Source organism: Aethalodelphis obliquidens, unplaced genomic scaffold, assembly GCF_003676395.1.
Source record: "Aethalodelphis obliquidens isolate GAN/ISIS:26980383/991018 unplaced genomic scaffold, ASM367639v1 scaffold16, whole genome shotgun sequence".
NCBI classification, from domain to species: domain Eukaryota; kingdom Metazoa; phylum Chordata; class Mammalia; order Artiodactyla; family Delphinidae; genus Aethalodelphis; species Aethalodelphis obliquidens.
This window is the reverse complement of record NW_020837960.1, coordinates 14,323,308-14,345,280: the sequence shown is the minus strand read 5'-3', so window position 1 is coordinate 14,345,280 and position 21,973 is coordinate 14,323,308. Positions and strand designations below refer to the sequence as shown.

The window sequence follows — 21,973 nt, the reverse complement described above, 5'->3', positions numbered from 1 at the left end:
GAGTTAGGATCCAGGAGTGGGCGGGCCTAGAGGGGGCGGACCCTAGAGGGGCGGGGCCGAGGCGGTGGCCCTGGCGGCCATGATGAGGCCCCGCCTTTCCCTTACGGCTGCTGCTCCACTTCCCTACGCGGCCCGAGGTAAGACTAGGTCTGGACAGAGGCCCGGATGTCCTGGGCCCGTCTGGGTCTCGTGCTGCCCCGGTGACACGGCGGGGCCCGATCGGGGCGCACGCTGAGGCCTGCGGCGAGTCGCGTGGGTGCGATCGCGAAGAACGCGGACCCGGGCCGAGAGCGCGAGGAGCCGTGGCAGGAGGCCGAGGGAGGGGCGCTGAGCCGAGGACTTTGTCCCGAGGCTCGGCCTCTTCCCGGATCCCTTTTCCTCATTGAGCTTCCAAGAATGTGTAACTCGGGGCGCTCGGGCGTGCGGTCTCTGAGGGCATCTGCCGGTTTATCAAATACCCCACTACGTTTGCGTAGCTGTTCCTGCGTCCGGTGGATGGGTACCTCGCTCATGGAGGAAACAGACCCCAAAGCGTTCGCAGCCTCCACGGGCGCCTGGATCAGGGGGCCGGGCACCTGGGGATCCCGCTTCTCCGCACACGCTTGCAAGCACTTTGGAAGGCTGATCGTATTTGTAAATGCGCTGTCAGTTGTGTAGGGGTCTGGCGGTCGTCTGTGACTGGGTCGTCAGGGCGATGGCATTTGCGCGGACCTTGGAGGGCATTCGAGGTTGCAAGAATAATAATAGCTAACATTTGTGTGCGTATCATGGCCAGCAGTGTTCGAAGTACGTGAATTAACTCAGTCCCGGGAACAACCCTATCAAACTGATCCTTTTAATATCCTTACTTTACAGATGGGGAAATGAGGCATAGAAAGATGACATAGTTTGCCCGAAGTCACGACCACTACCAAAGAACTACCGTGTATAGTACGTGATGAAGCCAGAATTTGAACCTGGAGGGTCTGGCTCCACAACCTGCTCTAAAACCATTGTACCTTGGCACCCAGTAGAAACATCCAGGCTATGCTAGAATTATACATAATTGAGTTTGACTAAATTAAGATAACAGAAAACAAGGCCAGAAAAATACTGTGGGACCACTGAAGACAATTTTGAGAGCTAAGTTAAGGTGCTTGGAGTTCATGGGTGCTATGTTTTTCCCCAGGGTGGATTAAAAATTCATGTATGGACAAGCCATGTGAATTATGAAGGAAAAGCGATTATGCATAGTACAGTTAATAATGTGACCAAAGTATATATGGAGTTCTGTTCATCCTTTTTGTCAGTTCATAGTTTCAATTTTGTGAAGTTTTAATGGCATCAAGCTTTTAAAAAATTGCATAATTACTGACACTATCTTCCATTTCAATGATTTATTGGTTTTCACCTACTGCCTTGACAGCAGAGTGGGATTAGTTCTGGACACCTGTAGCAGCATCCTGGAAGTGGGCAAGCATTTTTCATCTGCTAGTTAATGTGGGCAAGCTAACCATGTTTTAAAATTGACAATGTGCTTAACACTACTGAACTATACACTTAAAAATGGTTAAGACAGTAAAGTTTATGTTATGTGTTTTTTAATCACAATTTTTAAAATAAAATTAAAAATAAATTTAAATGACTAGTAATTCCAAGTAGACCATGTTAGGCCTGAAGATGTGTCGTGTATAGGGATCCATTGAGCAGTAAGTTAAATGGATTAAAGCCCTAGGCCTCCAATGCAGGATTGATTTCAGTGAGACACACAAGAAGGAAACAAAGTAGGAAGGAAAATTTAATTTCTTGTGTATAATTAGGATGGTGGCAGTGGGAATTCAGAGACGGGGTAACTAAGACATTTCAAATGTAGGTTGGGCAAGACAGGCATAGATGAAAAGAGAAGCAAAAAAAGGAATAGAAACACTTGGTTTGAAGGTAGGAGACAGAAGCTTGACTTTAGATGCGTTGAGTTTTACTAGCCTGTGGCACATCCTGTGAGAAGGGTCCAGCAAGACATTTAAATTCTGGCACCAATGCCTGAGAACGATTGAATCAAGAGAGGCAGATTTATATTGTTTCAACGCAAAAATAGAGGGGAAACTTAGGGAATGGAATCCTGTTTTTTCATGGAGGAGAGAATTTGAACAAGGAAGTGATGGTCAGCAGTTTCATAATCGGGTGATGTTGGGAAGACCTGTGTAGGTCATTGAGAGCCAGTGGGGTGGGACACATTGCAGATGGAGAAATGGATCAAAGTCCATGAGAGAATGAGAACAAAAACCCAGGTAGAGATAGATAGAAAACTTTTGAGGCTCATGGAAAGAAGGAAAGAATGGGTGAAATACAAAGAACACAGATTGCTGGAGATAAATAACACTTAACTTCAATAAGGGAAGAAAAGTAAGATTTGACAGTTTAGCCTTTTGGGGAAATGGATGCTTTGTGAATAAAGATGACTTTGATACTTTTTACCTCATTGGCTTTCCATGTACCATGCATTGAGAGAAACTTTGTTCTCTGAAGAATATTGATGTACATTTCGTTGACTTTCTAGGAAGACTGGCACTGTGAAATTTTTTTTGCCTTTGTTTTTGGTTTTTCTTGGGCGAGGGTGTTTTTTATTATCCTATTCTACTCTGTAATTTCGTTTCTCCCCCAAAATATGTTCTAGAACCGAAATGAAATGTGTCAGACAAATGACACATTTGGTGTCATTTGGTGCACACTACTACGTACATTTCTATTTATTTGTTTGTTTATTTCTGTGTATCAGTAACTTCACCATCATTCATAAGCCCAGTCAGTTTTCTCACCAGTTCATCCTTTCTAGCCAGTCAGCCCAGTAGTCCTTAAGCCGTCATCTCTTCCCTTCTTTATCCTCCCCGCATTGCACGTTTGACCTACAACTCTTAGCTGATGAGTCTAGGCTTCTTTTTATCTTTCTCTACTTTTCTAGTCTCCACTCCTGTTTTCTTCACTCTCAGCAGTTGACTGTATCTCGTACTTTCAAATTACAATCTAAACCTTTTTCTATTTATTTAAAAGAAAAAAAAAACTTTCTTCATAGGACTCTTATTCCAGGAGAAGTTTTTAACCAAACACAAGGCCTTGTGGCAAAATAGGTGTTAAGGTACTTAGATTATGGGCCGAGGTAAAGCGATGGTGCTGTCCCATCAGCTGCCCTTTTGACACTGCCATACCCAGAGTAGGTAGTCATCTACCTCACAAGAGGAAAATGTCTCTGTTGAGAATGTGTAGTGTACTATACATGTCTGTATAACCTTTGTTGTGAAAAGTATGTCCCATTTCTACACCATTTGATCTTTTTTTCAGGATCATCTACCCTTTGGTGCAGATAAAAAAGCAAGTAGCAATTGGACAGGTACATTAAAGTTTTATTTTTATGTATTACTTTGGAAGTTGAATGAAAAATCTAGTAACTTGGTTTAAAATATGCTATTTTTTACATAGAAAAATTTTAGTGAAAAATGTAATCACCTAGTATATCATTTCTTATATCATAGTATATCATATCTAGTTCTTAGCTTATGTCTTATTTTTTATTGAGCCTAACTTTCTTAATTGACAATTGAAGATAGTTCCTAAAATGGGTAGTTAGGGGGAAAAAAAACTTTAAAAGCTTTGATTTTATTTTTATTAATTCATTCTACCAATTTAAAAAACAGTATTTTAACTTGGTTTTCTCTGGCCCAATGGAAAGTGTTTGATTTTGAATTTTAATTAAGAACATTCAAAGAGCAGAAGAAATAGACTACTTACGGATTACCAAAATAGATGAATAACAAAGTATAAAAACAATAGAGGTAAAGAATAAGCTAATTTTAAAAACTTTCACATAATTGGTAGTTAGAAGTTAAAAATTTATTCATTAATTCAACAAATAATTATTAGGTACCTCTCACGTACTAGATATATGCTCAGTGTACCATGTTTTGGGAAAGCAGACATAGTCCCTGCTAGATCTAAAAAAATAGGATTTCCTTTAAGAATAATTCAGGTAAATTTTTTTCCTTGGTCTCATGTGTATATATTTTAAAAGTATACATCTATCTCTGTTAATTCATTATTTAAGATAGTGTCATAAACAAGAATAGCTGAAGTTAATATTCAGTAATTAATAACATTTTGTGGGCAGTTTGTTTAAAAATTGGTCTTTTAAAGGTTAAAAGCATACACCTGTGAATAGAAGGTAATTCTACCTCTGTGTATAATTGTAATACCCTAATGCTATAAAATTAGTCAGTCTTTTCTGAAAAAAATTTTTTTGTGAGTATTTAAAAACCCTCTCAGGAGGCAGGAAAGCATAGCAGGAGAGTAGGGGCTCTGATGTCAGACTTTCTGGTTCACATCCCACGTTTCCAATGCAAAGCTCAGTATTTGGATTTATTGAGGAGATTACTTAAACGTAGGATTGAAACTAATCTTATTTAGAATTTCGCAAAGGCGTTTCCAAAATAAGCTTCCTAAGATTATTGCTACGTATCTTTTTAGAGTAACCTTAACACCACAGCTGATTAGCGTACAGTAGAACATTTCACTGAGAAGACCACCAGAGAGGTAATACCTGTGCCTGGTATCTGAGGATTTTTTATTTAGTGTGTACGATTTAGTGATTTGTAATAAGGAGGGGAAGGGAATCCTTCCTCGAGAGATACAAATCAGAATCAGTCTGGTTTCTCTTTGCTCAACAGGTATTTACCATAAAGATGGTGTTCCAGTTTTTTGGGTATTTATTATTAAAAATTAATAATGTGTGGTATTTTAACATTTAAGTTTAAAATTATTTATGAAAATTTAAAGATGTGTTGGAGAGAAAAGAAGTACTAAACTTCAAAATTTCCCCGTGACAAGCTGTACTTTTAATTCACTCAGGACAGAGTTTTGTTTTACTTGCTGGTTTGTTTTAAAAGGAGAAATGTTGATCTGAAAATTGTATATCACTTTCTCTGAAACACTCTCCTAGGATGAGTAATTTGATCTCGTTCAACATGTAGGAAAGTGCCTGTGACACTGTGTTCAGTAAATGTTACCTGTTATTATTATCAAAATCATTATTGTTATACCATTTTCCTCCCATTTTAATATCAACCATAATGTCATACCATTGCCTCTTGTTACAGTTAACAGGTAAACTATTAACAATTTTTAATCTTATAAGCTAAAGTTAATTACATTTATATTCTGCCTCTTTCTGAAAAGAATTTGGAAAAAAGTAAAAAGGAAAGGGACTTCCCTGGCAGTCCAGTGGTTAAGACTCTGCGCGTCCATTGCAGGGGGCATGGGTTTGATCCCTCATTGGGGAGCTAAGATCCCACATGCCACGCGCACAGCCAAAAAAGTAAATAAAAATAAAAAGAATTTGGGGCAGTCCACAGTCATACAGACAAAAAAGCTTGTTAATAAATTAGTAATGACATTCCAAAGTACTAAAGTTTCCTAAAGTGAGTACCAAGTGTAAGTGTATGTATCAAAATTAGTCAGTTTCATAATATTGTTTATGAGACGAAATTAGCATGTGAAAAAAATTCAGGGTGGCAGACAGTTGCATGTTTAGATAATTTATCCCCAAAACAGTTAGTTTTGTTTCAAATTTTTTAGGAACTGATTCTCTAGAAATTAATGAGATTAATCTTCACTAATAGGAGAAGAATGGCGTTGAAACAGATTTCCAGCAACAAGTGCTTTGGGGGATTGCAGAAAGTTTTTGAACATGACAGGTAACTACTAAGAAGATACAATTTTAGATATCTCTAATTCTGCTTCCGCCTATTTGATTCTTTAAATAAGCCCATGAAAGATCTCTGTTGCATGAATTACTCTTTACCTGTAGAAAATACCTGTGATTTTTATCAGCTTTATCTTATCTAGTTTTGATATTGGTGATGGTAATAAACTCTTAGTGATAAAAAGCAAATTAAGGACATGATGCATTTCAGTGCCCATGAACAAACATGTAGTTTAAGAGCTTTAGAATTCATTTTTTATAAAAGCTGATTTATTATTTCATATATCTCTTTAGAAACAGTTTTTCTTTTAATAATTTTAGTGCTGCATTGAGGATGTTACATTTATTCTTTTAATTCAGCCTGCTCAGAATGACTGTGTACCATGCACAGCATAGGCTCAGTTCGGTTAATATCAATAGATCAATATGCTAAATTGGCCTCATTCTTTCTTTAAGGGCTACGGTATATTCCTTAAATGTTGGTGGAATCACTTATTTTGGACATTAAATCACTTATTTTATGTTTCTTTCTTGACTGATGACAATCAGGGCAACTGATTTTTTTTGTATGTATGACTGTTAAAATTACAGTGTTGAACTGAAATGCAAAATGAAATTTGCTATCTATTTACCACCGAAGGCAGAAACTGGAAAATGCCCTGCACTATACTGGCTGTCTGGTAAGTGTTCTGCATTTGAGTTTTATAAAGGAGTTTCTTTTTCTTTTTAACTAGCTAATCTTATTCTTTAATCTTTACTTATTGGTGTGCCTTCTGAACCATTTATAAAAGACTTTAGGAGCCTGTCATAGTCTACTCTTACTTTATCCCAAGAATAATTTCAGACCTACTGAATTACATTTATTATACTTCTTTTTCAATTAGACCAAGTAATTCAGCAGAGAATATAAAGTTCTAGACTCAGTGACAAGAGCTTAGAAAAGTTATTTACTTTGTACCTACTCAAGCGTTTCTTAGAGACTTTACCACTCAAATAGAACAGTATTAGGTAAAACCAGGACACCTGTGATATGCTGATTAGACACCACAGCCAAGAAACTTCTTGCAGTGTTCTCGGAAATATCTTAATTGGACTCACCTTCTCTGGTCACAATCTGGAACATCACAAAAGAATATTAATGCTTCTTAATCAGAGGTGAATGTTGAAGATTCTTGAATGGATTGTGAGAGAGTAATTCTGAACCTCTGTGCTAACTTTTCTTTCACAAGACGTTGGCACTTCATCTTTGGAAGCAGACTTTATAAGAGACTCATAGAAACCAAATTATGTCATAGCGTTCTATTTTTGTTTCTTTAAAATTGCTTCTTATAACTTTGATTTAAATCCTCCCTTATGTATGTTTCCTCAAAGATATGCCCCAAATACCAGTCTTTAAAAATGAGAATAGTATTTCATTTTAAAAGGTAAAAACTAAGTGCCTACCTAGTTTTTTTTTTAACATCTTTATTGGAGTATAATTGCTTTACAATGGTGTGTTAGTTTCTGCTGTATCACAAAGTGAATCAGCTATACGTATACATATATCCCGATATCCCCTCCCTCTTGCATCTCCTTCCCACCCTCCCTATCCCACCCCTCTAGGTGGTCACAAAGCACTGAGCTGATCTCCCTGTGCTATGCGGCTGCTTCCCACTAGCTATCTGTTTTACATTTGGTGGTGTATATATGTCCATGCCACTCTCTCACTTCATCCCAGTTTACCCTTCCCCCTCCCTGTGTCCTCAGATCCATTCTCTACATCTGCGTCTTTATTCCTGTCCTGCCCCTAGGTTCTTCAGAACCATTCTTTTTTTTTTTTTTTTAAAGATTCCATATATATGTGTTAGCATACGGTATTTGTTTTTCTCTTTCTGACTTACTTCACTGACTTTAGGTCCATCCACCTCACTAGAAATAACTCAATTTCGTTTCTTTTTATGGCTGAGTAATATTCCATCGTGTATATGTGCCACATCTTCTTTATCCATTCATCTGTCGATGGACACTTAGGTTGCTTCCATGTCCTGGCTCTTGTATATAGAGCTGCAATGAACATTGTGGTACATGACTCTTTTAGAATTATGGTTTTCTCAGGGTATATGCCCAGTAGTGGGATTGCTGGGTCATATGGTAGTTCTATTTTTAGTTTTTTAAGGAACCTCCATACTGTTCTCCATAGTGGCTGTATCAATTTACATTCCCACCAACAGTGCAGGAGGGTTTCCTTTTCTCCACACCTCTCCAGCATTTATTGTTTGTAGACTTTCTGATGTGCCTATCTAGTTTTAACTCAACAACTAATTTCTTTGATTGGAAAAAGCAAACCAATTTTGCTAGAAGAGCAGGGTATTGCCAAAAGCAACAACACATTACATGTTTGTTTTAGAAACATGGTATTCTGTAGCTAAAGATGCTCTTAGAAATCATGTAACCTGTAGAATAGGAAACTGTTCTGTAGTACCAGGGAAATTATATATTACCCAGGGTCACATAAAAGAGTGAACAAGTTTTCTGATTCATGGTCCAAAGCTGTATTCATTCTTTTCTCCTGTTCTTTTTACCTTTTGTTTCTGGTGAGAGCTACTGCAGTCATATCTCTTGTTAAAAGAATAACACACCATTAGGGTTGTAATAACATTTGTTTAATGCGCCATATTGCCATTCTACAGTTTGAATAATTCTAAATTCCCAAACACACTTGGTCCAAAGGATTTCAGTAATTGAAATTTTAGTGAGTGACTTTCAAAGGACAGCTATGGGAGCATTTAACCTAAGACAGTTCTTGGATTAATACTGTTACGTATTTTATGAGAAGGGAAACTTTCGTGTCTTTTTCAGCATTATTTCTTAAACAAACAAAAAACTTTTTAATAAGTGAGCTTGTTTTCCGTGTTATAAGAAGATTAAAGCTTATAAACTCACAGCATATCATGAGATAACAATATTTTTGATCTTTAGGTTTAACTTGCACAGAACAAAATTTTATATCAAAATCTGGTTATCATCAAGCTGCCTCGGAACATGGCCTTGTCGTCATTGCTCCAGATACCAGCCCTCGTAAGTGTTCTTGTTCCAGAGGTCCTTTGTAAAAATATAAATCTTTAAGACTTAAGTTATAATAATGCACAATTCATTTCATATTTTTGCTATTTATTAATCTTTCAAGCAACATCATGACTCTAAAATACCATGCTGTACATTTTCCTCACTGAATTTTACTCATAACGTCACTCTTATGAGAGGAGACAGTTTTGCTATTCCCATTTTACAGATTAAGACACTAAGGCACTTTAAAACAGAGACTGAGCAACTCAAGTAATAATGTATCACATTGGCACTAGTGCCAAAATAACCTACAATGCATAGGAAATGATTTTTTTATTCCTTGGGTAAACTGCCTTGTCACGTGGTAATTATCTTTTCTCATTTCTGTTAGTCATCAAATAGTCGTACAGTTAAACAAGTATTAGTTTTAATATAAATGATTATAATGTTTACATTAGAGAAATGAGAATATCAAATATTTGAGAATTCAATCCATCAGATAGTTGAAACTTGTTTTGGGACCCTAGAAGAGTCAGGAAATGGAATTTAAATGGTAGCTAAAATTATCTGGAAGTTGAATGGCTGGCCTTGAAAGTAATGCATTTCCTTTCACAATCCATATTATGTAAAAGTAAGACGTGTCACAGGAAATGTAATAAAATGTTTAATTCAGAAGAGCATCAAAAATATAAAATGCCTTGGAATAAACTTTTAAAGTATGAAAATTTATTTTTTAAAAAAACATAAAATTTCCTAACTGTTGTAAGTGGAAGAATGTCATGTTCCTGGATGGGTAGACTGACTATTATGAAGAGGTCATTTCCATCAAATTACGTATCACTATAATTTTATTCAGAATCCCAGTGGTTGGCTTTTTAACTGTATGCAAGGATATAAAATAAAACATAATTAGTTAGAATATAAGAAAATCCCATTGGGGGATGGGTAAATAGGGGAAACATGATGGAATGATTCCCAAGTACATAAGGAGACATCTTCAGTTCAAAATAGTGAATTGAGCACAAGCATTTGTTCCCCTTCCCTTCTAAGATCACAGTGGTACAGAGAAGTAAAGAAGTGTTGATAATGAGGAGGGGCATCAGAGAAGGAATCTTAACGCATTTCTGAAAGATAAAAAGAGAGTATAAGCCCTTTGACAGGTAAAACAGAGTGAGGAAAGATATGTTCAGAATACACAGGAGGGAGCTTCATCAGTGAAGAAAGCCAGTGAATACCCCAGCCTGGAGGGCCATTCCCTCTCTTGCCTTATTGGCTAGAACTAGTCACATGACCCCACTCAAGGGGGCAAGGAAGTATGTGCCCCAAAACGCAGAGAGCCCACAATACTTGGTGAACAGCTCTAATGCAAGTGAAATTTCAGGTTCATTTTAAAGTGTGTTATTAAACATGGGCCATTACTACAGAGTAGATGAAACCACAAGATTTTTCCTTAATAGGTGGCTGCAATATTAAAGGAGAGGATGAGACCTGGGACTTCGGCACTGGGGCTGGATTTTATGTGGATGCTACTGAAGATCCTTGGAAAACTAACTACAGAATGTACTCGTATGTGACGGAGGAGGTAATTTAATTTACAGTGTAATTATTAGTTGATGACTGCCAAAAGTTTCATTTGGGACACAGAGTCCTTCCAGTCCCGAGAATTTTAAACTAGGGTATGGTATTGTTGAATCTATTGGGTACATATTTATTAATTATCTTGGTAAAAATTCCAAAGTTTACAAGTACTATAGTACTATTTTCTGCAATTTAAATGAACACTAAGTACAATTTTTTTTTTTTTTTTTTTTTTTTTTTTTTTTTTGCGGTACACGGGCCTCTCACTATTGTGGCCTCTCCCGTTGTGGAGCACAGGCTCCGGACGCGCAGGCTCAGCGGCCATGGCTCACGGGCCCAGCCGCTCGGCGGCACGTGGGATCTTCCCGGACCGGGGCACGAACCCGTGTCCCCTGCATCGGCAGGCGGACTCTCAACCACTGCGCCACCAGGGAAGCCCACTAAGTACAATTTTGAAGAGTTTAATAATTATATTGACAACTGTGTACACTACCCAGGTTATACAAAGAAAACAGTATATGAAAAAACTGTATTTTCTGGCAGCTGGTTCATCCAGACATATTTCATAGTGATTAAAATCAAAAAGGATAAGTGGTAAAGCATTGCTTCCATTAATAATATGTGTGTGCAGTTTATGCATTTTTCTGTGATTTTAATTGTTAATGTGCACATCATAGAAACTCAGAAACGATAATATAAAATTTTAATCACCCATAATTCTGTCACCCCAAACAACTATATTTTCGTATATTCCAGACATTTTTTTATGACTAGTTTTCATATAAAAGTAAAACATTTTTATCTTGTTCTTTTTTTAGTTATATAAAGTAAATATTTTCTAATATTCTGATCTATTTGTAACATAATTTTAATAATTGTATAATATTCTGTCATATGCTGTGATTTACTTTTTTCTAATGGAGGCTATTTATATATTTACATATTTTTTTTACCATAATATGTATTACTGCATTGATTATCTTTGTTTATAATTTTTTACCCATAAGGACTTTTCCCTTAGAAGAGATTCCAGGAAGTGAAATGACTAGATCAAAAGTTTGCATTTTAAAGTTTCTTTCTGCATTATCTTCTTAAAGTTGCTTTCTAAGGAAGATGTAACATATATTCTCCAGTGATATATTAATGATCATTGTCTATCTGACTTTTTTTTTTAATCTTTACTAGTGTGAACCATTTTAAGACTGTGAATTTGGAAGTATTGATTATTTTAGATGACTTTGAAAAGTCTAAATTTATTTGTCATATCTCTTGTCCCACTATTAAATTCTCTCTAGCTTCCACAACTCATCAATACCAATTTTCCAGTGGATCCCCAAAGGATGTCTATTTTTGGCCACTCCATGGGGGGCCATGGAGCTCTGATTTGTGCTTTGAAGAATCCTGGAAAATACAAAGTAAGATTACCTAAGCTTCTAGTGACAGATATTTCTCGTGAATAGTATAATATTAGGAACTTTCAAAGACTGAAATTAAGATACTGTTGTTTTAGTATTGGGACTAAACTTTTCTAGTCTTGGGAATTTCAAGGGGTTTGTGGGGAAAGAGCATTAAATTTGACCACACAATACATGCTACAGAATCAGAAGTATAGGAATTTTATCCCAGTGGTTTCTCATTGGTCTATTAGAGGTATTATAAAGCAGTTTTCATTGCTTCTATTCAAACTATAGTTTTCTAGGCTTTTTTTCCCTAAAAGTTATTATTGATTAATGTTATTGTGACAGTATGTTATCATTTACTTTTACCGGGAATATTCTTGTAAAGTTGACTTTGATTTTCCACTGTTTTAAGTGGAAAAAATGAGTAGAAACGCTGAACATAAACTTTCATTTGTGCCTTATTTAATGAAAATGTAGCTCTTTTAATAGAACACACAAAGGATGTGGTATCTTGGAGAGGCATATAATCTAAGCCCATAATATAGCAAAAGGAAAACTGTTCACAGGGATTTTCATGGCAAGTCAGAGTTTTTAAGCAAGTTGTAAATACCTGTTCATATTCAGTTTAGCAAAATAAAACTTGTTTTTAATTTTTTTGTTTGTTTGTTTCTGAAGTCTGTGTCAGCCTTTGCTCCAATTTGCAACCCAGTGCTCTGTCCTTGGGGCAAAAAAGCCTTTACTGGATATTTGGGAACAGATCAAAGTAAATGGGAGGTAGGTACTGGATGGCGGTCTTCATACTCATTCTTAAGTTTTCAAATTGGTTAAAAAGCTACACACTACAGACGTTATATTCTTAACTTACTCAAGTTAAGGATTCAGAGCAAAAAATAATTAACTAAAGTGTATACATATAACAACAACAACAGAACAATATTTCAATTGCATTGAATTATGGCAGATATTCTGCGGCTACACTTTTTTTCTGCTAATGATTCATTTATATGTTTATTTTCTAAATTAACATTACAAAAAATACCCCATGTTACTAAATTTAGACTTACCTCATATTAACCGTGTGCTTAATTGTATGATAAGAGCTACGAGGCCTGGCTTTTTATTTTGTGTATCTGTTTCAAAGTCTAGCATCTCTCAGATTGGATTTTAAATTCTAGACTTAAAAGCTTTTAAAAATAGATATTGTATATGTAATATACATTTATGAGAATATTTCCAACAGTATGATTGCTTTTTCAAGCATAGGAGCAGATGCTTCTAAATGAAAATAAAAATGGTAAAAATGGCCCTTTTTTCCTGAGACTGATTTGCTCTTGTACAGAAATGGGCTATTTGAAAACTCCACCAAGAGTTTGAATATTTTGCAGGTGAACTCATCATCATGTGCATGTTAGAAAGTAGAAAATCATCAAGTGGGAAAAAAAACTTTTTTGTCTTATTGCTGTTTATTCAAAGTCATTTACACATGGACCCCTATTTTATTTAAGATTGGTCATTGAAATTCTGACAAATTGGAAGGTTAATCTTTTAGTCATTAGAGTTTTGTTTTTAGGCTTAGATTTTTATTATATTGGAAGAATGCTGAAAATTATTACTATTAGTTACTTTGGGGACAGTGCATTGACAGTGCTTGTGCCTCAGTGTTTTGAGTCCTCACCATGTGCAGAGTTTGTGTGGGGTTTTGAGATCTTATGTCAAGAAGGTGATGACCCTTTCCTGTCCACAGGGGCCTTATGGTCTAATAGAAGTTTTGAGTAAAAGACCAACTGATTGGGAGAAGTAGGGGAGAGGTACCCTATAAAGGAATCTGTATCATTTTTCTCCAAATGGCAGTAGATTTTACTATTTTAATTATGCAGTGTTTAGGCTATCATTTAATTTACTCTTGGAATAAGGAGGCCATGCAGAATTATGAAATCGTGGAACTTAGAACTAGTTGGGCTTTATAGGTGTCCTTCCACCCTCTCCTTTTAAGATTAAAAAAAGCAAGTCTTAAAAAGCATGCTACTTTAGAAGGGGAAATCTTTTGGTTTTTGTGTGTCTTGATCAATGCATAAAAGTTGTCATTAGTGAATATACATGAATAATCAATATTTAAAGATGGATGGTAAAATAGAAACTTGTAACTAGCGGCAGCTCCTCACATAATAAATTTGAGTTGTTGATATGATTCAGATTGTTCAAATCTAGTCTTCCTGAAAGTTCCTGGAGATAGACATTTGGTGCCGTTCAGCAGATAGCAAAAGAGGGATTTATGTCTGGAATTAGTCAAAAATAGGGACAAAAAATAGACTATTTATTTGAAATAGAGAATATTTGGAAATAGAAAAAGATAATGGAGTTAGAAGAAATAGTCAATTTGTAAAAGGATTTACAAAGAAAACAAATTGGTTTTCTTGGAGTTGAGAGGTGATTAAACCTTAAGGGTTTGGAAGAAAAAAGGCTGTATACTATGAAGAATACTTGAGATATAGAATTCTTGCTGTTGGTCTAGGACTGGTTGAAAGTAGGGAAGAAGCTGTAACTGAGGATAGAATTCTGAAGGGCTGTAAATGAAAACCAGACAAGCTAACTTAAAAGCATATTTTCAATTTAATCAGCCTTAGAGCTGAAATGACTTTAAATTTCTATTCAGTTCTAGTATAGGGTATTCTGCAGAATATCTTTCTGGGCACTTTCAAATTTATTTTTCATTATTTCTCCCCTTTTTATAGGCTTATGATGCTACCCATCTTGTGAAGGCCTGCCCAGGTACTCAGCTGGATATACTAATTGATCAAGGAAAAGATGACCAGTTCCTTTCAGATGGACAGCTACTACCTGATAACTTCATAGCTGCCTGTACAGAAAAGAAAATCCCTGTTGTTTTCAGATTACAAGAGGCAAGTACTAGGAAACCTTAACTTGTTCTAAATTAACTATAAAAAAAACAAGATTCCATAGTACTTTCTTAATTTTATTTTAGAATTTGAAAAGCTACCTCTAGTAAGGTATTTTTTAATTATAATAAGACATTTAAAGTGAAAGCCTTCCTATTAAGTTACTGATATCTAAGACCAAATTCCATAGAAATAGGAAAGGTTTTGACAGTGAAAAGTATTTACAATTTTCTGTCCCACTGTAAAATCAGTAAATAACATGAATTTAACGCTTGAATAGTACTTAATTGTCAAAATTATCGGGTATATCTTTCTTGACACATGCGACTATTGTTGCAGTAAAATAAAAGGACAAGCTTCCACCTTCGTTACTCTTCATTACTCTTGAGTTAGGTGCTAATCTATTTGTTGTGCTACTTGCTAGTTGTTTGAGAACAATTACTGAATTTCAGTTGGTTCGCAAATTTTCCTTGACTAAAATACTTTTGACTATTTACTACTCACCTAACTCTATGCTAATACAGCTATAATTAAAGAAATTCAACCTTTATTTTTTTTAAATTATGTATTCATAAGCTTCAGAACATAATAAAAACAAAATTTTTATTTCAGGATGAAAAGTGAATACTGAAAATTATACATGGTTGTGTTTTTTTAAACATCTTTATTCGTGTTTAAGGGTAATATGTCAGGCACATTGATCTAAAACATATAATGATAAGTGTTCAGATAAATCTAGATCAATGTGTAATGTGGTATATTTCAGTTTACAAAAATGTTTTCACAGCATTAGCTCATTTTAACCTTATATGACCAGATGAGAGACCATTCCTAGCCTATCCACCTGTTTGGGTTTTTTTCAACTTTTTTTTTTGTTGTGGTAAAATACCACAATACCACATAAAATTTACCACCTTAACTATTTTTAAGTGAACACTTCAGTGGTATTAAATACATTCATAATGTCATACAGCTATCACCACCATTCATCTCCATGATTCTTTTCATCTTGTAAAATTGAAACTCTGTTCCCATTAAATACCAACTCCCCATTTCTCCCTGCCCCGAGCCCTTGGCAACCACCATGTTACTTTCTGTCTCTCTTACTACTCTGAGGATCTCATATAAGTGGAATCATACAGTGTTTGTCTTTTTGTGACTAGCTTATTTCACGTAGCACAGTCCTCTTAAGGTTCATCTGTGTCTCATGTGCCAGAATTTCCTTCCTTTTTAAGGCTCTTCATCGTGTGCATATACCAAATTTTGCTTATCCGTTCGTCTGTCAGTGGACCCCTTAAGTTGCTTCCAAGTCTTAGCTATTATGAATAATGCTGCTATAAACATGGGTGTACAAATACCTCTCAGGATTCTGCTTTTAGTTCTTTCGGTTGTATACCCAGAAGTGGGATTGCTGGGTCATATGGTAGTTCTATTCTTAGTTGTTTGAGGGACCTCCCTACTGTTCTCCAGAGCGGCTGCACCACTTTGCAGTCCCACCAGCAGTGCACAAGGGTTCCAGTTTCTGCACCTCCTCCCCAACACATCTTTTCTCTTCTTTTTTTTTTTCCTGGATAGTAGCCATCCCGGTGGCTGTGAGGTGGTAATGTGGTTTTGATTTAAATTTCCCTAATGATTACTGATGTTGAGCATCTTTCCGTGCTTATTGGCCATTTGTATATCTTTTGAGAAATGTCTCTTCCAGTCCTTTGCCCATTTTTTCATTGGGTTGCTTTTTGTATTGAATGCTATTTGTATTGAGTTTTATGAGTTCTTTGTGTATTGTGGATGCTAATCCCTTATCAGATAAATGATTTGCAGATATTTTTCTCCCATTCTGTGGGTTACCTTTTTACCCTGTTGATGTTGTATTTTGATGCACAAAATATTTTAATGTTCACGAAGTCCAATTTGACTATGTTTTATTTTGTTGCATGTCCCTTTGGTGTCGTATCCAAGACATCACTGCCAAGTCCATTGTCATGAAGCTTTTGTTCTATGTTTTCTTCTAAGAGTTTTATAGTTAGCTTATAGCTTTAGGACCTACATTTAGTCTTTAATCCAATTTGAGTTAATTTTTGAATATGGTGTTAGGTAAGGATTCAACTTCATTTTTTTGCACGTGGATTCCAGCATCATTTGTTGAAAAAACTATCCTTTTGCCATTGAATGGCTTAACACTTTTGTCAAAAATCATTTGACCATATATTCCAGGGTTTATTCATGGGCTCTCTATTCTATTCCATTGGTCTATATGTCTGTCTTTATACCAGTTACCACACTTTTTGATTACTGTAGCTTTGTAGAAAAATTTGAAATCTGGAAGCATGAGTTCTCAGGTTTTTTTCTTCTTTTTCCAAGATTGTTTTGGCTCTTTGGGCTCCCTTGAGATTCCACTTGAATTTTAGGATGGTTTTTCCTGTTGCTGCAAAAATTGCCTTTGGAATTTTGATAGGGATTGCATTGAATCTGTACATTGCTTTGGGTAGTCTTGACACCTTAACAGACCATGAACATGGGATGTGTTTCCATTTATTGTGTCTTCTTTAATTTCTTTCAGCAGTGATTTATTCACTGTACAAGTAGCTCATCTTCTTGGTTAATTCCTAAGTATTGTATTCTTTCTGATGCTGTTGTAAATGGAGTTGTTTTCATAATTTTCTTTTCAGATTGTTCATTTTTAGAATATAGAAATGCAACTGATTTTTGTGTTTGACTTTTTATCCTGCTACTTTTGCTGAATTATTAGCTCTAACAGTTCAGGGTTTTCTACATACAAGATCATATTATTTATGGACAGAGATAATTTTACCTCTTCCTTTCCAATTTGGATGCCTTTATTTCTTTTTCTTGCAAATTGCTCTGGCTAGAACTGCCAGTACTATGTTGAATAGAAGTGATAAAAGTGGGCATCCTGTCTTATTCCTGATCTTAGAGGAAAAGCTTTCAGTATTTTACCATTAAGTATGACATTTGCTATGGGTTTTCATGCATGACTCCTGGCCATCTGTTTTACAGATGAGGAGACAAGCTCAGAAAAGTAACCTACTTATCTAAGGTCACACAGCTAGTTTATGGTGGAACCAGGCCTGGAAGCAAGGTCGTCTGATTGCAAATACTATCCTCCTTTCATCTGTCTAACCATTCCAAAGCAAGGCAAAGCAGTACTCCTGAAGAGCCAAGGGATGGAATTAGAGCTAACGTAGGGGACGCTGTGCATAAGCTGCTACTTGTCTAACTCATGCAGCAGATCTTAGCAACCTCCCTGATGTCCTTTTAATCTCCTTGATATTTCTAACATGTAAACAATATATATATCATGTGGGAAAATATGTCCAAAACCAATACATTAGGTATACCTTGTTTGTGGGTATCCATCACATAGAAATAGATTTTTTTAGATTAATTTGAACATTTATCATCAGAATTACATGTTTTAGATCAATAATCAACCTTGATAAATTTGATTATAAACATAATAGTATGTTTATATTAACTATTACTCTAAGTGATGTGACAAAGCAGGTTTTTTCCAAATGACGTTAACTCCTTGGCTCTAGTGGTGTTGTTGCCTCTTCTGCTTCCCTTGTGTCTGTGCCAGGAAATTTCATTGTTACCACCAACAACCAAGTTTCATCCTGCCAACAAAGACTGAAAAATCTCTAGAGTTTGTTATAAAAACAACAGAGTTAAAACACTGATGAAATTCTTGGGGGCAGAAAATAAATCAACTTATTTCTAAAATGACTAAATCCCAAGCAACTGAAAAACGTAGTTGTCTGTACTTAATGAAGAGTCAGTACAAAGCATTCAATTCTTTAAAAAAAAAAAAAAAAGTGAGAAAGTATTGAAATCATCAGTCACAGTTTTTAGCTCAGGCACAATTTTCTGTTCACTTTCCTTCCAGCATGGACAGGTTAAAAGTGAACTACACAGTCTCAAGCAGATTATGTTTAGGGTTGTTGTAATTGAATGAGCGACTGAACGGACATACCTGGGCACTGGCTCCAGGGAAGCAACTTTTCAGATTTTCAAGCCAACTTCCGTTGACTTCAGATTACCTCAGGTCTGAGGGCACTTGGTTATAAGTACAGTTGATCTGTATTTCTTTATGAAGTGGGAGCTGTGAAGGATTAAATAAGCTGAAAATAATAGTGGGTAATATAAATGAGTGATCTAGGGAGGAAGAAAAAATTATTGCAATCATGTACATGGTTTACGCAACTTCATTCATTTTCCTCTTTTCAATGGTGTTAAATGCTCACAATCTACATTTCTATCAACTGTCAAAAAAAATTGAGGGGGAAGTGTAGTCTATAGGGATATTAATTTGGTTTTTATTATACTTCATAATTTTTTCTTTTTCTATTTTCACTTCAGTGAATCTAAATTGAAAATGCACAAGGTAGCAGAATTCTGATAGCCAATATACACAGATCAAGTCTTAGTCTGAAGAGGAAAGGCCTAGTATGTCTTATTATCAGTTATTGGAGTAATATAGTGAAGAAACATTTTCAGTTTCAGACCTAATGGAAACTTCCAGAAACCAACACTGAAGCAAGGCTATAGTAACTTCTCAAGTCTCAGGCCCTTTTTGAAGATTCAGAGGTTGTTTTGGCCTCTGTGCCTGCCTGTTAGAGAAGAGTGTAAACATGGCACAGAATTCTAGAAGTGCAGGGCTCTCTCACTCATCTGTATCGCCATGCTTAGCACAATTACCTGGCACATAAACCCTCAGGAAGTGCTTATTGAATAAACAAAAGAGCAGCTTTCAGCCGTCTTCTTCTTTGTACTCTGAAGAGACTTCATAACTCGGGAATTCATATCTGAGCTTTGCTAATTGGGTCTGGAAAATATGTAGGAAAATACTGCCTGTTAGAATAAATGTTCATCATAGCCGCTGAAGCACTGCTGCTTTTTTTGAGAACTGAGCAAAGAATAAAAGAATGAGTTTGTTTATTTTTATACTCTAGGAGTTTGCTACCAAGGATTTTTCCATTTCAAGTGTGAGGTAGAAGAGGAAAGGAAGGCCCTTTCAAGTGTCACTAAATGAACGTAGTTACACAAGCTGCTTAACATACAAACCAATTCAAAGAATTCAATGAAGGGAGCTACCCCCATTTAATAATATTGACCAGCAGAGCTTGAAACTCATCAAGAATGACACAGTCAGCTCTAATTATATAAACGTCTTGTATCTACCAGAATGGCAGTAATTCAAATGTATTCTCTTGCCTTTATGTTGATATTTTAAAAAATCTTTCTTGGTCCCTCATGACAGGCATTTTCTGTTTTCTCATGAAGGTAGACCTTCAGTTAAATATCATTGTGGAAGGACATTTGCTTTGTATTTTAGGTGAAATACACTGCTATCCTGCAATACACCCCTGAGAGCTCAAAATTGTCACTTTGGTTTACTCTGGGACTTCTCTAATAAAATAATAATAATAATAAATAATAACAATAATAATAGTGGCTACCCACTATGTGCCTGAAACTGCAACACACTGAACATATGTGCGACTAAACATGAAAATACAGCATAGTCAGTCGCGTTAGAACCTCTGTTAACAAGTGTTTCGAGGCATCTACACCTGTTTTCAGTCAGATCCATCTTATCATCGGTGAAAAATGGCGGGTACTCGGTACTATATTTCACAGGTTCTGTGGCCTGAAAATCATGGGCATATTTAGCCTCTTAACAACTCAAGAATTCCATGGTGGAAAATGCTTTTCTTTAACTTTCTTTATGTAAGAAACTGTCCTTCAGCTCTAAATTTAACTAATTTAACTGGGACTGGTCTGATCGTCGAGAGACGTGAAACCAAATAGTTCCAAGGCTCAGCCTTAATTTTGACAACATTCATGTGAGATTCACTTCCACAGTTTGGGCACTGAAAATAGAAGACAGGTTGCTTTTAAGTTACTTTGATGATTTTAAACTAGAACTCTTTATTAACTGCTGTTCCCAAGATATGCACTGCATACCCCTGCCAACTAAGAGGTAGAGAACATTTACTGATTCATCAAAACCTTAGGGACTTTACCTTGTTCCCTGAAACCCAGGTGATATTTTTATTAGGTTTTTTTTGTTTCTGAAGTGCTTAGAAAGATTCCATTTTCCTCCCATCAGAGACCATCTGCTCGATCTTAGACTTTCATCTTTCTCAGATTATTCTATTTTGTATTTTAATTGTGTTTTGGCAAAGTAAGGGCTGTCCCCCAAATTATCTGGTTTTTAACTCTTTGATTCTTCCCACCCTATTTTTCTTTTCTTTTTCCTTTGAGAGCTACTTATTTTGTACTCAGAGGACACTCCGAGAAAGGATTGCCTCTCCATTTACCATTGATTACCTATCAAGGATTTTATTTGACCAGATAGAAATCTGTTTCAACTCAACTACTTGGCACATTTTCTCTCTGCTTCATGGTAGTTTTCAAAAGTTTACTGACTTTTTACCCAGTTTGATTTATTGCTGAGGGATGTCAGAGTGTAATGAATTATTCCTTTTTCCTCAGATAAAGGTACAATATGCTTTTACCGTGCAGGAGGTCGAATTCTTAACGTGATTTATGATGGCTGTGTTTAACTTCCCGGTGATAGGGCATTTGGGCGTTCTTCATGTTCTTTCTGTATTGTTTACGTGTGCTTATTTTGTATCTTAACATTCCCTTATTGAGGGTGGTGCATTGCTTTTGTGAGTTGAAACTTTTTTCAACTACTCTTTTTTCAGTGAAAATGTTGAAGTACAAGTGTAATAAGCTTTACTTTGATTATAAACCTTCCACATGTTGTGATAGTTTGATTATTTATAAGCAAATTAAGTGACATGCAAGATATATTTAATGTACCTAATATCGATTTTTCTGAATAGTAGATAAATGTCTTATCTCTATTTTGTCTTCTAGGGTTATGATCATAGCTACTACTTCATTGCAACCTTTATTACCGATCACATCAGACATCATGCAAAATACCTGAATGCTTGAAAAGCTTCGGATAAGAGAATCTCTTCAGGATGATAAAACTGTAATAGACTGGCAAGGAAAAAAGATTTTAAAACATTGGATTTTGTAGTGCCAAAAATGCTTCATTCTGTAGTTGAATCACCCTCTAAATAAATATATCAAACCTGCTTCTGATTTAAAAAGTTACCTTACCAGTGTTCACATGGGAAATATTTAATACTTCACAGTTTTCTCGAGGTAATTTGGAAATCATTGTTCTGTTGACCTCAGGACACAGAATATGAATATAATCCCATTGAAATCATTAAATGCTAACTCTGGAACAGAGAGTTTAAAGGTAGTTTAGCCTAAACTCCTCA

The 21,973-nt window shown here is 35.8% G+C and overlaps 1 protein-coding gene across 15 annotated transcripts; it reads left to right on the top strand.

The window, feature by feature from the left end:
• The first annotated feature begins 115 nt into the window (after positions 1–115).
• ESD (esterase D) lies at positions 116–21,781 on the top strand. Of its 15 annotated transcripts, none has more exons than XM_027116270.1 (12): positions 330–930; positions 3,316–3,364; positions 4,495–4,560; positions 4,695–4,729; positions 5,646–5,720; positions 6,320–6,408; positions 8,687–8,785; positions 10,231–10,355; positions 11,647–11,766; positions 12,427–12,525; positions 14,484–14,651; positions 21,555–21,781. In XM_027116270.1, the coding sequence occupies exons 4-12, from the start codon at positions 4,710–4,712 to the stop codon at positions 21,633–21,635; spliced, it is 876 nt and encodes a 291-aa protein (XP_026972071.1). In that variant the 5' UTR covers positions 330–930; positions 3,316–3,364; positions 4,495–4,560; positions 4,695–4,709; the 3' UTR covers positions 21,636–21,781. The 15 variants fall into 15 exon arrangements, with proteins under 15 accessions (XP_026972077.1, XP_026972071.1, XP_026972066.1 ...); XM_027116265.1 differs by having other exon boundaries at positions 330–1,132; XM_027116269.1 differs by lacking the exon at positions 330–930 and adding an exon at positions 1,368–1,448.
• The last annotated feature ends 192 nt before the right edge of the window (positions 21,782–21,973 follow it).